At 38.5% G+C, this 13,991-nt stretch overlaps 3 protein-coding genes across 3 annotated transcripts; all 3 read left to right on the top strand.

Annotated features, from left to right (window-relative positions):
- Nucleotides 1–1,230: 1,230 nt before the first annotated feature.
- On the top strand, nt 1,231–3,169 carry LOC133869145 (uncharacterized). Its single transcript, XM_062306105.1, has 3 exons — nt 1,231–2,087; nt 2,527–2,632; nt 2,717–3,169. Exons 1-3 carry the CDS (start codon nt 1,231–1,233, stop codon nt 3,167–3,169), a joined length of 1,416 nt encoding a protein of 471 aa, XP_062162089.1.
- A 383-nt stretch (nt 3,170–3,552) lies between these two features.
- LOC133869144 (uncharacterized) lies at nt 3,553–5,486 on the top strand. Its single transcript, XM_062306104.1, has 6 exons — nt 3,553–3,934; nt 4,035–4,273; nt 4,412–4,639; nt 4,706–4,789; nt 4,876–4,977; nt 5,106–5,486. Exons 1-6 carry the CDS (start codon nt 3,733–3,735, stop codon nt 5,484–5,486), a joined length of 1,236 nt encoding a protein of 411 aa, XP_062162088.1. The 5' UTR covers nt 3,553–3,732.
- A 5,092-nt stretch (nt 5,487–10,578) lies between these two features.
- LOC133869643 (tyrosine decarboxylase-like) lies at nt 10,579–12,123 on the top strand. The gene has a single exon (XM_062306694.1). The coding sequence runs from the start codon at nt 10,579–10,581 to the stop codon at nt 12,121–12,123; it is 1,545 nt and encodes a 514-aa protein (XP_062162678.1).
- The last annotated feature ends 1,868 nt before the right edge of the window (nt 12,124–13,991 follow it).

Raw genomic sequence — 13,991 nt, 5'->3', positions numbered from 1 at the left:
TGGATAATGCATGGGGAATCACTTGTCCCTCTCGTTGTTAACGAGACGACATATGAAGCTCCTAGGACGGTTCAAGTGGATAGCATTCCACTACATGGGGGGTCCAGTGGGATGCAAGACATGCTTAATGACGTTTTCGCGATGCACGATGTTCGTGAAGAAGCTGGTGGGTCTCTAGTGGAAGCCGAAGCCGAAGCCGAATCTGTGGATGCTGAAATTGAAGACTCTAACATGGCAGCGAATAAGTTTGAAGAATTGCTAAAGGATGCCGATACACCACTCCATGAAAACACCAAACATAGCAAATTGGGAGCTATTGTGCGTTTATATAGCATTAAGTGCATGGGCGGTTGGAGCAATACATCATTCTCCATGTTGCTTGAATTCATCAATGAGTTGATGCATCCGGATGCAAGTTTGCTTAAAGACACATACGAGGCAAAAAAGTATTTGAGGGATTTAGGCCTTGAGTATAAGAAGATATCTGCTTGTCACAACAGTTGTATGTTGTTTTGGAAGGAAAATGAAAAGTTGGACAAATGTACAGTTTGCAATGAGTCTAGGTGGAAGGATGACTTAACTAATGATGATGGAACGACCAAAAGTTCGAAAAAAAAAGCAGTCAAAGTGTTGCGTTGGTTTCCTTTGATACCAAGGCTGCAGTGGTTGTTTATGTCACATTATACATCGCCACATATGAAGTGGCACGCTCAAGGCCGTACGAAAGACGGTGTGTTGAGGCATCCGGCCGATGGAGAAGCATGGAAGGCATTTGATTCACATTACCCAGATTTCGCATCAGAACCGCGAAATGTGAGGTTAGGTTTAGCGTCAGATGGCTTTAATCCGTTCGGGATAATGTCCTCTAGTCACAGTACTTAGCCGGTAATGTTAGTACCCTACAATTTGCCTCCCTGGATGTGCATGAAATAACCGTATTTTATGTTAAGCTTGATTATCCCTGGTCCGAGTGCACCCGGACAGAATATAGATATGTACCTAACGCCACTTGTAAGTGAGTTGAAGGAACTATGGGAAGTAGGGGTACAAACTTTTGATGTAACCTCAAAAAAATATTTCAGCATGCGTTCGGCCTTGATGTGGACGATAAATGACTTTCCGGCATACGGTGATTTGTCAGGCTGGAGTACACATGGACGGAAAGCATGTCCTTGTTGTAGGCATGAAACGCAATCAACGTGGCTAACGTATGGTAGAAAATTTTGCTTTATGGGGCATAGGCGATGGTTACCTCCAGATCATCCATGGAGAAGAAACAAGAGACAATTCAACGGTGCGCAGGAACTAGGTGGTCCTCCCGAATTCCCGGATGGTGATGAGATCATGAGACAATTAGATGGTGTTGTTAATCGGGCAAAGACCCGACAGAAGCTGCCCCCTGGGGAAGTTGATTGGAAGAGGCGAAGTGTCTTATACGATTTGCCTTATTGGAAAGATCAATTACTACGACATAACATTGATGTGATGCACACCGAAAAAAATGTCGTTGATAACATACTTGGCACGCTATTGGACATGAGTGGTAAAACTAAAGACAACCTCGAAGCACGTCAAGACTTGCGTAAGATGAAATTGAGACAAGAACTTCATCCATTTACTGCGGAAAACGGCAAAACACTTTTCCCCGCAGCTTGTTTCACAATGACAAAAAAAGAGAAGACTGACTTCCTGCAAGTGTTACATGATGCTAGAGTGCCAGATGGATATTCTTCAAATGTGTCACGTTGTGTCAAGCTCAAAGAATGTACTATTGGGGGTTTGAAAAGTCATGACAATCACATAATCATGCAACAAATCATGCCAATTGCACTTCGAGGAACCTTATCGGATGATGTTGTGAGGCCTTTAATCAAGCTATGTGGGTTCTTTAGAGACATTTGTTCAAAAACACTACGGGTGGAAGATCTAGATCGTCTAGAGAATCAGATACCCATAATTATGTGCAAATTGGAACGAATATTCCCTCCGGGTTTTTTTACATCCATGGTGCACGTAATTATACATTTAGTACGTGAATGCAAACTGGGTGGACCGGTACACTACAGGTGGATGTATCCCGTTGAGAGGTAATGTTAAAATTATGTTCACTAATTATATATTCAATCGAATGACCTATTAATATATATCAAATCTATGTGCTGGTCTCACGATTTAGTTTAAATGTAGGTGCCTTGGGAGATATAAACGTACCGTTCGTAATAAGGCTGCACCAGAAGGGTCTATTGCAGAGGGTTACTTTGCGGACGAATTGTTGACGTTTTGCTCGCGCTATTTAGTAAACGCTCCAACGGTTCACAATAAGGCTCCGAGACACCAAGATGAATCGAGAGGGGCGAGGAATTGGATAAAACTTGATAAAATCACATTTGAGCAAGCACACCGATATATTTTATTCAACTCTGACGATTTCCTCCGATTTCGCACATGAGTTACATTATTAAATAAGTATTGTACGCATCTAAATACATTCTCGAGTAACCGAATACATGTTTTGTTTAAGTATAGGATGCACATGGAGTCGCTAATGGAATCAAACAATAGGGAATTTACATCACATCAACAATTGGAGAAGCAACAAAGGGACCAATTCTGTAGCTGGTACAAGTCATACGTAAGTAAAATGTTGGTCTGAACTTTTATTTACCTATGAAAGACACATTGAATTATTTTTTAAAATAAGGTGTCCAAATTACAGGTTGATAAGTTGGACAAGGCAGATAGAATAGAATTGGGAGAGAAACTTGTAACTCATGCCAAAGGCCCAATGTTCGATGCTATAGAATATAAGCGGTATGTGGTTAATGGCGTTTTATACCGTACCTTGGATGTCGACGAAGAAAAAAAAAGTCAAAACAGTGGAGTGTGTGTCACCACTGAAGATGGTCCCACCTACTACGGTAAGCTAACTCGAATAATTGAGGTTACTTACTACGACTTGACGCGGTATGTGCTTTTCAAATGCGATTGGGCCGACATTCAACTGAATAAGGGATACAAAAAGGACGAATATGGATTCGATCTTGTAAATTTCAAGAACCTAATACACATGGGTGCGCGAATCACTGATGATCCGTTCGTACTACCAAATCAAGTATCGCAGGTGTATTATGTCAAGGATCCAAAAATCCAAATTGGGTTGTTGCTGTAAGGACAAAACCAAGAAATGTGTACGATGTTGGCAGTGGTGAAAGTGAGGATTATGCTGACATTGATAGTTATCATGAGAACGAGCCTTTCAACATCAACGTGACGGGAGACGTCGGTTTTGATGACATTGATTGTGCACGTACTAATGTACCGGCCATCGTAGCAACATAATAATTGTATGTATAAACATGGTTAAATTATTAAAGAGTATCTGATCATGGTTATATGGTGTTTACAATGATTTACTTATAGTCGTCCCACTTTTAATTTTTTAAAAAACTCGTTTCTGTAAATGCCTCTAGTATATTTAATTTACAGTTAAATCTGATCAACAGTTGTATGTGTTTGCAGGTACACATGGCCCCTAAAAAAAAGACGTTGCAACTGGCAAATGATTTTTGGACGCCTTTAGACCGCACATCAGTTGAGCGACCGGTTGTAGGGTCAGACGATACGACACAGGACCCTAACGAGACACAAGTGAGCGTAGATTCTCAACATGTACTACATAAGTTACCGGTTGTAGGGTCAGACGATACAACACAGAACTCTAACGAGACACAAATGGGCGTAGATCCTCAGCATGTAGTACGTGAGCCACCGATTGTAGGGTCAGACGATACGACACAAGATCCTATGGAGACACAAGATGGTGTAGATTCTCAGCAATTTGGATCATCAGCACAATCAGTGCCTGAGACTTCACATCATAGCGGTTCTTCACGGGTGCCGCGTATGTTACGGGGTGGAAAAGTTCACACAATAGGTATGAATTATTTTATGTTTGATGATCGTCAATTACTTTGCTAATCTGATACTAATTTAGCAACGCAGAAGTGTAACGTAATCCATTTTATGATATGCAGATGAGCAGGGTAGAAGGAATGTTAGGACTGTTGGTAGTCCTAAGGACATATGGCACATACCTGATGGGGAAAGGATAGTGATCCAATTCAATGCCGCACACCAACCAATGGGCCCGGGTAGCGAGAAATTTAGAAGAATCTGTGGGAAGATCGTAAGAAATGGTCGTTTTATCCATTTGCATGGTAACTGGAGGAAGTTACCACCAGAAGGAAAGGAACAGATGTGGCTCACCCTAACGGTAACCTATGAATACCAAAACATGCAATATATCTGTCATCATCAATCATATTTATTACAATTCATAATTAGCAAATGTATTTATAGTTTTGTAGTCTTATATTTTCAATTAAGCTATACCTTCTTATTTTGTGTTTAGAAAAAATTCTATATGGAGCCTGTTCACAACATCGTGAACATAAAAAGACTAACGTTGAGGGACCTCGCAACAAAAAGAAGGCAGTTCAGGCACGAGGTCAAGAAAAGTGTGAATTTGCAAGAAACAGATACCGTAGAATCTGTGGTTCGTAGGGCGGTGACAGAGCAAATTTTTGATTCAGAAGACTTTGAAATGCAAGTTGATAGGTGGTTGTCTTCGGCTGATAAGGTATTTTTATATATTGCCTTATTTATTTTGTTAAGAATCCCCATATTAACATTACAATTTTTATAGGCGAATTCATTGAAGGCCAAGATGAGCCGTAGCTGCAACGCATTTCTTCATACTCTGGGATCGAAGAGCGTTGCACGAGAAATGGTACGTACAAATTAAAAACACTCACGGTTTGTAAGCACTATAGTAAGATAATAAGCTTATAATTAAGTATGTTAATGATATTGCAGGAGGAAGACACAGGTGAAACCCCGAACCGAGACGATATGTTCATTGTCTCGCATACCAAGAAAGATGGGACCCCTATGAATGTAACGGCTGGGGAAGCTATGGTAAGTACGTAATAAATACGTAAACATTATTCTCCGGTTCAAGGTTTTCTTTTTTTTTATATATATATATTTTTAACCTTTTGTCCACTTGAGAAAGATTCAATTTTTTATTTGCATGTTTTGTGCAGGCGAAGATAAAGGCAATTATCGAAAATCAGTCGCCTTCAGGACGAGAAAGTTCACAGGGGTCGGTATATTGGTCGCACAACGATGCGTGCGCACAAGTGCTAGGACGGGAACATTCCGGACGTGTACGAGGGGTGGGGCTAGGGCCGACTCCCGGTAAATCCTCCTCTTATTCCTTCGAACAAGGATCAATATCTAGTGCGCCTACTTCCAGAGAAATAGAGATGTCTGCTGAGGTAGAACGCTTGAGGAATTTGTGCGAAGAGCAAAACACTAAATATGCAGCGCAACAGCAAGAGTTGGAAAGTGTCAAACGTATGGTAGCCATGATTATGGCGGGAAAAGTACCATCAACAGAAAACAACCAAGAAGATGATGTCTAGTTGTCTAGGTATTTGGACTTGATTTTTGTTGTCCTTGTAATTGAATTTAACTTATGATATGTAAGCTAGTACGTATAGACTGTTATCGTGTGAATTTGAATTTGCACAAGTTGTTGTTGGTGCCATTTAATTTGGATTTGGATGTTGGATTTGGATATGGATGATGTTGGATGTTGGATTTGGATGATGTTGGATGTTGGATTTAGATTTGAAAATGAATTTGGATTTAGATGATGTTGCAGGATTTTGTATTAAGGAATTTTCTATTAATTAAATTCATATTTAAAAAAAAAAAAAAAAATTCTGGACGGTTTGGGCCCAAACAATCCAGAATTTTTTTTTTTTTTTCCAGATAATTTAGAGACGGTTTCGGCCCAAACCGTCTGGAAAATTGCAGACGGTTTTGACCTAAACCGTCTGCAATAAGTTCCAGACGGTTTAGGTCAAAACCGTTTGTAATTTATTGCAGACGGTTTTGACCAAACCGTCTGTAAACAGTGCTCGACGGTTTGAGAAAAACCGTCTGGAATTGCGGACGGTTTTCCCCAAACCGTCCCTAAACTTAATCAGCGACGCATTCTCCTAGACGGTTTTAAACCGTCTAGAAAAAACCATCTGGAATCAATTCCAGACGGTTTTTCTGCATTTCTGGACGGTTTAAAACCGTCCAGAATTTACGTTTTTTTTTGTAGTGAAAGGCTGTAAAGTTTGGAGAGAGCTCTTTCAAGTTATTCTATAAAAATTTCATATGTTATTTTATATGTGAAAAGTACCTATTTATTTTAATTGTAAGGACTAGATAGTTGGAATAAATTTTATTAAAAATGTATTTACTCTTCTAACTTTGCTATTGCAATAAAAAAAAAAAAAAAAAAAAACGTACGTAAAAAACCACTTGGCATTTTTATGAACTAGGTTGAGCAGCTCTCTCCGAGCTTTCTGGGCCTCTATATAAACTATTCATTCGCTTCATTTGATCTCATCAACTAGCCAATAGTTACTCCATAATTACTAGTTTCTTTCCCACACTACTAACTCTCCCTTGTGAAGCTAGAACCATTTCTTTTCTAGTTCCCGAAAATGGGTAGCCTAAATTTCTTTTCTATCTTTAAGAACAATCCACTAGACCCTGAAGAGTTTAGGCGGCAAGGGCACATTATGATAGACTTCCTAGCTGATTACTGTGTGAATGTTGAGAAATACCTTGTTCTGGTGTCCTTCTAGATGACGTGGATTTAATTTTTTTTGTTCAAAAAATTATATTTCGTTGGTCACATTTTGAGATAATTTTTTTTTATTAAATATAATCCATGTCATCTAAAGGGACACTAGAAGAACGCTAGAAGGAGCTTTAGCATTTCTCTATTTAATATATGACGTACGTAACTTTGATGTGCAGGGCCACAAGCTTCAGCTCATACGTGTTGTTTGTTCTCAAACTTCCTCTGGCTAGCTAGATTGTTGCCAAGGTAAGTTTTAACGGGATTTATAGGTCATATAACAAATAACACGTTCGTACATATTTTGTTACATCAATATTTCCGTCTCTGTCCTCTAATAAATATATATGCTATTTTATAACCATACACTTGGTACCAATTTTTCTTCCAGCAACTCAATGTGGCTAGGGATGTATACGAGATGAGCTTAGGCAAATAGTGTTGTTCGAGCCCGGCTCGTTTGAGTTTTTCTTGAGCTCGAGTTTGAACTTGTGACGAGCCACATTTATGTGCTCGAGTTTGGCTCATGACCAAGGGGTAAACCTTATGCGAACTTGAACTCGATCATATTGGTTCGAGTACAAGTCGAATTTGATCGAATTAATTTCGAGTAGATCCACGAGTAGCTCAACTCAATCAGCTCGTTTTACACTCCTAAATGTGGCACTGTTTAATATGATTTAATAATAGCAGCATGCATTAAAGTCCATGTTAAATAACAGTAACGTCTTATCATCATGCTACCAAGAATACATATATATCTTGAAAAAGAAACGTAACATGTGTTTTTTAAGCCTTAATTAAAACAACGTTTGAAAAAGTGAAATGTCTTGTGATCTGTACGTGATCCGATGGTCCCAAAACAACAAACACATGTTTGGTATGCATAAATGGAATAACTATTTTTATAGAATATTTTTCTGTGATTTGGCACGCAGAAATGGAATAACTTGTACGTGAACCAGCGGCGGATCCAGTCCCGTGAATATGGGGTCAAATTTTAAAAAATAAAAAATAAAAAAATTTAAAGGACAAAACTAAAAAAATATAAAAAATTATGACTAAAATTTTAAATTTTTTCTTTTACAAAAAATATTTGGAAAAGTTTTTTGGGGCTCGTAAAACCAGGGCCCCCCTGGTCCCAACTCATGTCTCGTCAAAAGATTGCGATATATTCGATCACTTTTTCTCTCAACTTATTCGATCACTTTCTTTTTGACATGTGAAATGATTGAGATATATAATTGATAGATTTTCTTCTTACTTCATTTATATATATATATATGCGGTAATAATTCTTTCTTCTTCTTCATCTTTTTTTTTTTTTTTTTTTTTGTAATATAAGGTAGAGAATTATAATACATATTACTTAATATATATATAGTTCTAATTGTTTTAACTTTGTGCTTCACGTTTGTTGCACAAGTATCCTGGTTTGATCACTTGGCTTGGAATCATATAAAGTCGGCCGTCTAGATTCTGATTTCTTTTTTATTTTTATTTTTATGTTCCATTTGTTTTGGCGTAAAAATGATTTCTAGAAAATGATTTTAATATTTTTCAGTGTTTGATAGAGGCGAAAATAATAGTCAACCGAAAAATGATTTCTGTTTGACAAAAAATGCTTAGTAAATTTTGAAAAATGATTTACGCGTTTTAAAAGCGTAAATCATTTTCTGAAGACGCCAGACGTATTCGACCCATTTTAAACGATACAGTCAACCTTCACGTTCAAGCAGTCGGCCATCACCGAAATCTTATTGGCACTAAAATCCGACAACATCCGGTCAATGTCGCCAGAATCCGGCGATGGAATCCGGTCAGTCTAGATTCCAGCGACCAAACTAGTCATATTCCGGCCATCTAGCAGGAATCTGGCCAGAAAAGACCGTATTCCGGCCGACTGGCCGAATCTGGCCAGAATGCCTGGCCGGCCGGATCGGGCCAGAACGGCCGGATTCCAGCGGTTTTGGCAGGATTCCGGCCAGTACACTACAAAAAAAATAGTATTTTGCCACTTGCATTTCGCCACGTGTACGGACACAGTACACGTGGCGAACAGTTTGCCACGTGTGCGACTCGTGTTAAATCCGGGTATTACTAAATCCACATTTTGCCACGTGTACCACAATACACGTGGCCACTATGTCACGAGTATTATGGTACATGCAGCTGACAGTTAGCCACGTGTATTTAGTACACGCGGCTGACTGTTTGTCACGTGTACTTAAATACTCGTGGCCACTTGGCCACGTGTATTGAAGTACACACGGCAAACAATCAACCGCGTGTACTAAATACACATGGCTAATTGCTTCATTTTTTTAAAAAAAAAAAAAAAAAAAAAAAATAGGGAAGAAGAACAGAATCCCTTTTTTTTTTTTTTTTTCGCCAGAAACATTTTTTGTAAATTTTGTTTTTTAATTTCCCTCGCCGGAAATTTCTGCAAAGCCGGCGAAATCTCTACAAAACTTCCCCATGAAATCCGATCCAGAAAATCCCCCAAAATTAATACTCCATCAACCACATTACCAAAAAATACCATCAAAACGCCAAAAAATCTCCAACAAAATACCAAAAAATCACCAACAATCATAAAAAATCAACAACAAAAACCAAAAATCACAAACTTTCAGATCAGAGAACTCAAAGAAACAGAAGAAAAAAAAAAAAAAAAATCAGAGAAGAAGGAAAGGCGTCTGTGCAAGAGAAAAAGGGGAAGAAGGAAGAAAACAGAAGAAAAAAAGAGAAGAAGGAAAAGGCGTTTGTGCAAAGGACAAAGGGGAAGAAGGAAGAAAAAAGAAGAAAAAAAGAGAAGAAGGAAAAGGCCAGGCGTCTGTGCAAGGGAAAAAGGGGAAGAAGGAAGAAAAAAGAAGAAAAAAAGAGAAGAAGGAAAAGGCCAAACGTGTAAAAAATAGAGAGGAGGAAATGAAAAGATAAAGGGGGGAAATGGAAAAAAGAAAAGGGGAAAATTAAAAGTTAAAGGGGAGGGGGAAATTAGAAACAGTTGGCCACATGTAAAAAATACACGCGGCCCAAATACACATGGCCACTTGTTTCTCAAATGCAACCTGCCACATGTCATCAAGACACGTGGCTAGTTGGCCGCGTGGCTACAGTAATTGCTACTGTAGACACGCGGTGAATTGCAGCATTTTTTCTAGTGGTAGGCCGGAGTCCGGCCGTTTTGTGTCGGATTTCGGCAGTTTTGGCAGGAATTCGGTCACTTTTGCTAGAATCCGGCCACTTTCGTCAGAATCCGGTTAACTCAGATTGTCCAGATTCCGGCCTTTATCTCAAATTTTGGCTATAATAGCCAGAATCCTGTTGGTTAGTGACGGAATCTCGTCACCGGTAATTTTTATATTATTTTACATGAATATTTATATATTTTGAATAAAAATATAAAAGATATTTGTAATTTTTCATATGCGCCAAACATCGAAAAATGCTTTCGGTAAAAAATATTTTTCAGAAAAATGACTTCCCTGAAATCATTTTACAACGGAAATAATAAAATGTCGAAACAAACGGAACATTAATGTCATATTAAAACAAGAACCGTACAAATGTGTCTTCAAGGGGTAGTTCAATCAGCTGGGAATCACGCATCATGAAGCGGAGATTATTAGTTCGAATTTCCCTTCTCCTCTTGTGTGGACATGTAAATAATAATAAAAAAAAAAAAAAAAAAAAAAAAAAAAAAAAAAAACTGTACAAAGGTGGCAGCACTAATATTCTATATAAAGTATTCATTCACTTCATTTTATCTCATCAACTAGCCAATACTTACTCCATAATTACTAGTTTCTTTCCCAAACTACTAACTCTCCCTTGTGAAGCTAGAACCATTTCTTTTCTAGGTGCCAAAAATGGGTAACCTAAATTTCTTTTCTGTCTTTAAGAACAATCCACTAGACCCTGAGGAGTTCAGGCGGCAAGGGCACATGATGATAGACTTCCTCGCTGATTACTATGCGAATGTTGAGAAATACCCTGTTCGAAGCCAAGTGGAACCAGGCTATCTCCGGAAACGGTTGCCGGAGTCCACCCCATATAATCCAGAGCCCATTGAAACCATCCTCCAAGACGTGCAGGAGCATATAATTCCTGGTATAACACATTGGCAAAGCCCAAACTTCTTCGCCTACTTCCCATGTTCTAGTAGCATTGCAGGGTTTCTAGGCGAGATGCTTAGTACCGGATTCAATGTAGTCGGATTCAACTGGATTTCATCTCCAGCCGCGACCGAACTGGAGACAATAGTCGTGGATTGGCTTGGAGAGATGCTCAAGCTGCCCAAGTCCTTCCTTTTCTCCGGCAATGGCGGGGGTGTGCTACAAGGGACCACTTGTGAGGCCATATTGTGCACACTCGTTGCTGCGAGGGATCAAATGCTATGCCGAATCGGGAGAGATAACATGGGAAAGCTGGTGGTTTATGGTTCCGACCAAACGCACAGTGCACTCCAAAAAGCAGCAAAAATAGCCGGAATCAACCCGAATAATTTCAGAGCCATCAAAACCACAAAGTCAACATCATTTGCGCTCTCACCAGACTCACTACAATCCGAAATTCGCAAAGATATTGAAGCAGGGTTGGTCCCATTGTTTCTCTGCGCCACTGTGGGAACTACTTCCACAGCTGCCGTTGATCCATTGGGGCCGTTATGCAACGTGGCAAAAGATTATGGCATATGGGTCCATGTGGATGCTGCTTATGCCGGAAATGCATGCATTTGTCCGGAGTTCCGGCATTTCATGGACGGTGTTGAGGGTGCGAACTCATTTAGTGTCAATGCGCATAAATGGTTCTTATCCACTTTAGATTGTTGCTGCCTTTGGGTAAAAGATCCGAGTGCCTTGGTAAAATCACTCTCAACCAACCCTGAGTACTTGAGGAATAAAGCCACCGATTCAAGGCAAGTGGTGGATTATAAAGACTGGCAGATAGCCCTAAGCCGAAGATTCCGAGCCTTGAAACTCTGGTTTGTGCTCAGAAGCTATGGTGTGGCTAACCTTAGGAACTTCATTAGAAGTCATGTTGAAATGGCCAAGCTTTTTGAAGGGCTTGTAGCAGTGGACAAGAGGTTTGAAATCGTGGTCCCTAGATATTTTGCTATGGTTTGTTTTAGGGTTTCGCCAATAGCAATGGGTAGGCCAAAGGCAGGGCACAAAAATGGTAACGTTGATGAGAAGAAGAAGGTGGACGTAGAAGAAGAAAGTTTAAATGAGGTTAACCAGAAGTTATTGGAGTCGATTAACATGTCAGGCCGCGTTTACATGACCCATGCAATGGTTGGGAATGTGTACTTCATACGATTTGCGGTCGGCGCGACTCTTGTGGAGGAACGCCACGTTATCATGGCTTGGAAAGTGGTGCAGGACCATGCAACTGCCATACTAAGCACCAACTAAAACTAAGCTTTTGTTATCATGCCGGACAACATTTGACAGACCAGTGAAAGAGAGAAATGCATGAGAAGTGGGTTGTTTTGTTTTGTAGTTGTACGTGCTGTGTGGTTGAATTGTATTTGCCGGTTTGGTGTTTTCGGAGGATTGTAGCTGGCCTCTCGGCACCCTTTTCTTCGGTTCTTTTTTTTTTTTTTTTTTAAGTTTTCATTATTTGCGGTGAATACGCGGGTGAATATTAACCGCATGGATTTGTTATCCATACCTAGTGGATGTGAATAGTAAAAACAACTATTCACAGCACTTGTGGATAGCGGTTTGAGGGTAGCAGATGCGGGGCATCCGCATACCCTTTAAATCTAATATATATTTTTATATATATTTCACTTATGAATGTTTAATATTTAGACAATTTCTGTTTTTAATGTTATGAATTTGTAATAATTTTCTTTATTTTAAATTTGTAATTTATTTTTTTTTTTTTTTTTTTTTTTTTTTTTTTTTTTTTTTTAATTTTAGTTTATGTTTGTTGGCTTGATTATTATGCTCATTGAATTGTTGATTAAAAAAAATGAATTTGTAATTTATGTTTTTTTTTTTTAATTTTTTTTAATGTTTGATGGGTTGATTGTTATGCTCATTGAATTCTTGATAAATAATAATAATAATAATAATAAAAAGATATATAAGGGTGTTTGAGCCTTTGAGGTTGTATATATCCATCATCTCCTTTTTTTTCTCAGTTCTACATATTTTTGGTGTTGCATTATATTTTCAAAACAAGCCCACAAGAATAAAATTCAGTCAAAATTATTTTTAAATGCCTCTAAAATATGCTCATTACCTATTTACGAATATTGGATAATAACCGCACTTAATAACCGCAATAAGAGCGTAGATGCTGATAGTAAATAAAGATGGTGAAGCGGATATCTAAAAGTGATATCCGCATTTTGTAAGTGTGCATATCGCAAATAACCGTGCGGATATCTACATGTACACTCTTAACATATACCCTCAAATTACTACCTAAGTGACAACCGCGCGGACGTGGTTAGTAAAAACATGATGTAGATGCGGATATCTAAAAGTAATATCTGCATTTTACAAATGCTGCTACGGATATTGTAAAGACCCGCCAGAGCGAAATTCCTGCATAATTTTTAGTTTTATTATTATTATTATTAAAGATTATAGTTTTTTAGAAAAATAAAAAATTCTATGACTTTTTTTTTTTTGAAAAAAAAAAAAAAAAAATTGGCTCAATTCCAATTGTGGTATATATGTTATCATCAAATTAAGAAATTAAAATAATTATTCTATTCTATCTTTCTTCGTTTTTAATAATAACTATTTTTTTTCTAATAAAATATTTATTTTACGTACTAAACGTGGCCGTAATGTACTTGTGGATTTCTCTTTACCTAAATGCTACCAAACGGCACATTTATAGCATCTATTAAGTTCTCTGCAAGTTCTATTGACTATTGCCATTCATTACTATGTTATTTACTATCTGGCATGTTAGCCCCCCCCCCCCCCCCCTAGGTACGTACGTAACTTTGATGGGCAGGGCCACAAGCTTTGTTCTCCCACTTCCTCCGGCTATGTACCTAGAAAGTATTATATTATCTACCTTTTAGAGCAGAAATTTAACCGTTTTCTTTGGAGCGGTGGCGATGTTCGAGCCCAAGCAAAGGTTTCTTGGGAAAGGCTTTGTGTTCCTAAGAAGGAAGGTGGCTTAGGGATTAGGAGGCTTGATCTTTGGAATCAAGTCTCAATGTTAAATCACATTTGGAACCTGTTTGCCAAGGATGGTTCTCTTTGGGTAGCTTGGATTGAAGCAAATTGGCTGAAGGGTAGGAGTTTGTGGC

The sequence above is a fragment of the Alnus glutinosa genome, chromosome 5 (genome assembly GCF_958979055.1).
Source record: "Alnus glutinosa chromosome 5, dhAlnGlut1.1, whole genome shotgun sequence".
In the NCBI taxonomy this organism is placed as follows: Eukaryota; Viridiplantae; Streptophyta; class Magnoliopsida; order Fagales; family Betulaceae; genus Alnus; species Alnus glutinosa.
This window is presented reverse-complemented; position numbering and strand designations above follow the sequence as displayed.

Excerpts from the sequence above, each read along its gene's own strand:
- LOC133869145 (XM_062306105.1), top strand. The coding sequence starts at position 1,231 with ATGGGGCATAGGCGATGGTTACCTCCAGATCATCCATGGAGAAGAAAC. Across the intron at positions 2,088-2,526 it reads TGGATGTATCCCGTTGAGAG|GATGCACATGGAGTCGCTAA; the intron begins GTAATGTTAAAA and ends GTTTAAGTATAG. Across the intron at positions 2,633-2,716 it reads GTAGCTGGTACAAGTCATAC|GTTGATAAGTTGGACAAGGC; the intron begins GTAAGTAAAATG and ends TCCAAATTACAG.
- LOC133869144 (XM_062306104.1), top strand. The coding sequence starts at position 3,733 with ATGGGCGTAGATCCTCAGCATGTAGTACGTGAGCCACCGATTGTAGGG. Across the intron at positions 3,935-4,034 it reads TGGAAAAGTTCACACAATAG|ATGAGCAGGGTAGAAGGAAT; the intron begins GTATGAATTATT and ends TATGATATGCAG. Across the intron at positions 4,790-4,875 it reads AGAGCGTTGCACGAGAAATG|GAGGAAGACACAGGTGAAAC; the intron begins GTACGTACAAAT and ends ATGATATTGCAG.
- LOC133869643 (XM_062306694.1), top strand. The coding sequence starts at position 10,579 with ATGGGTAACCTAAATTTCTTTTCTGTCTTTAAGAACAATCCACTAGAC.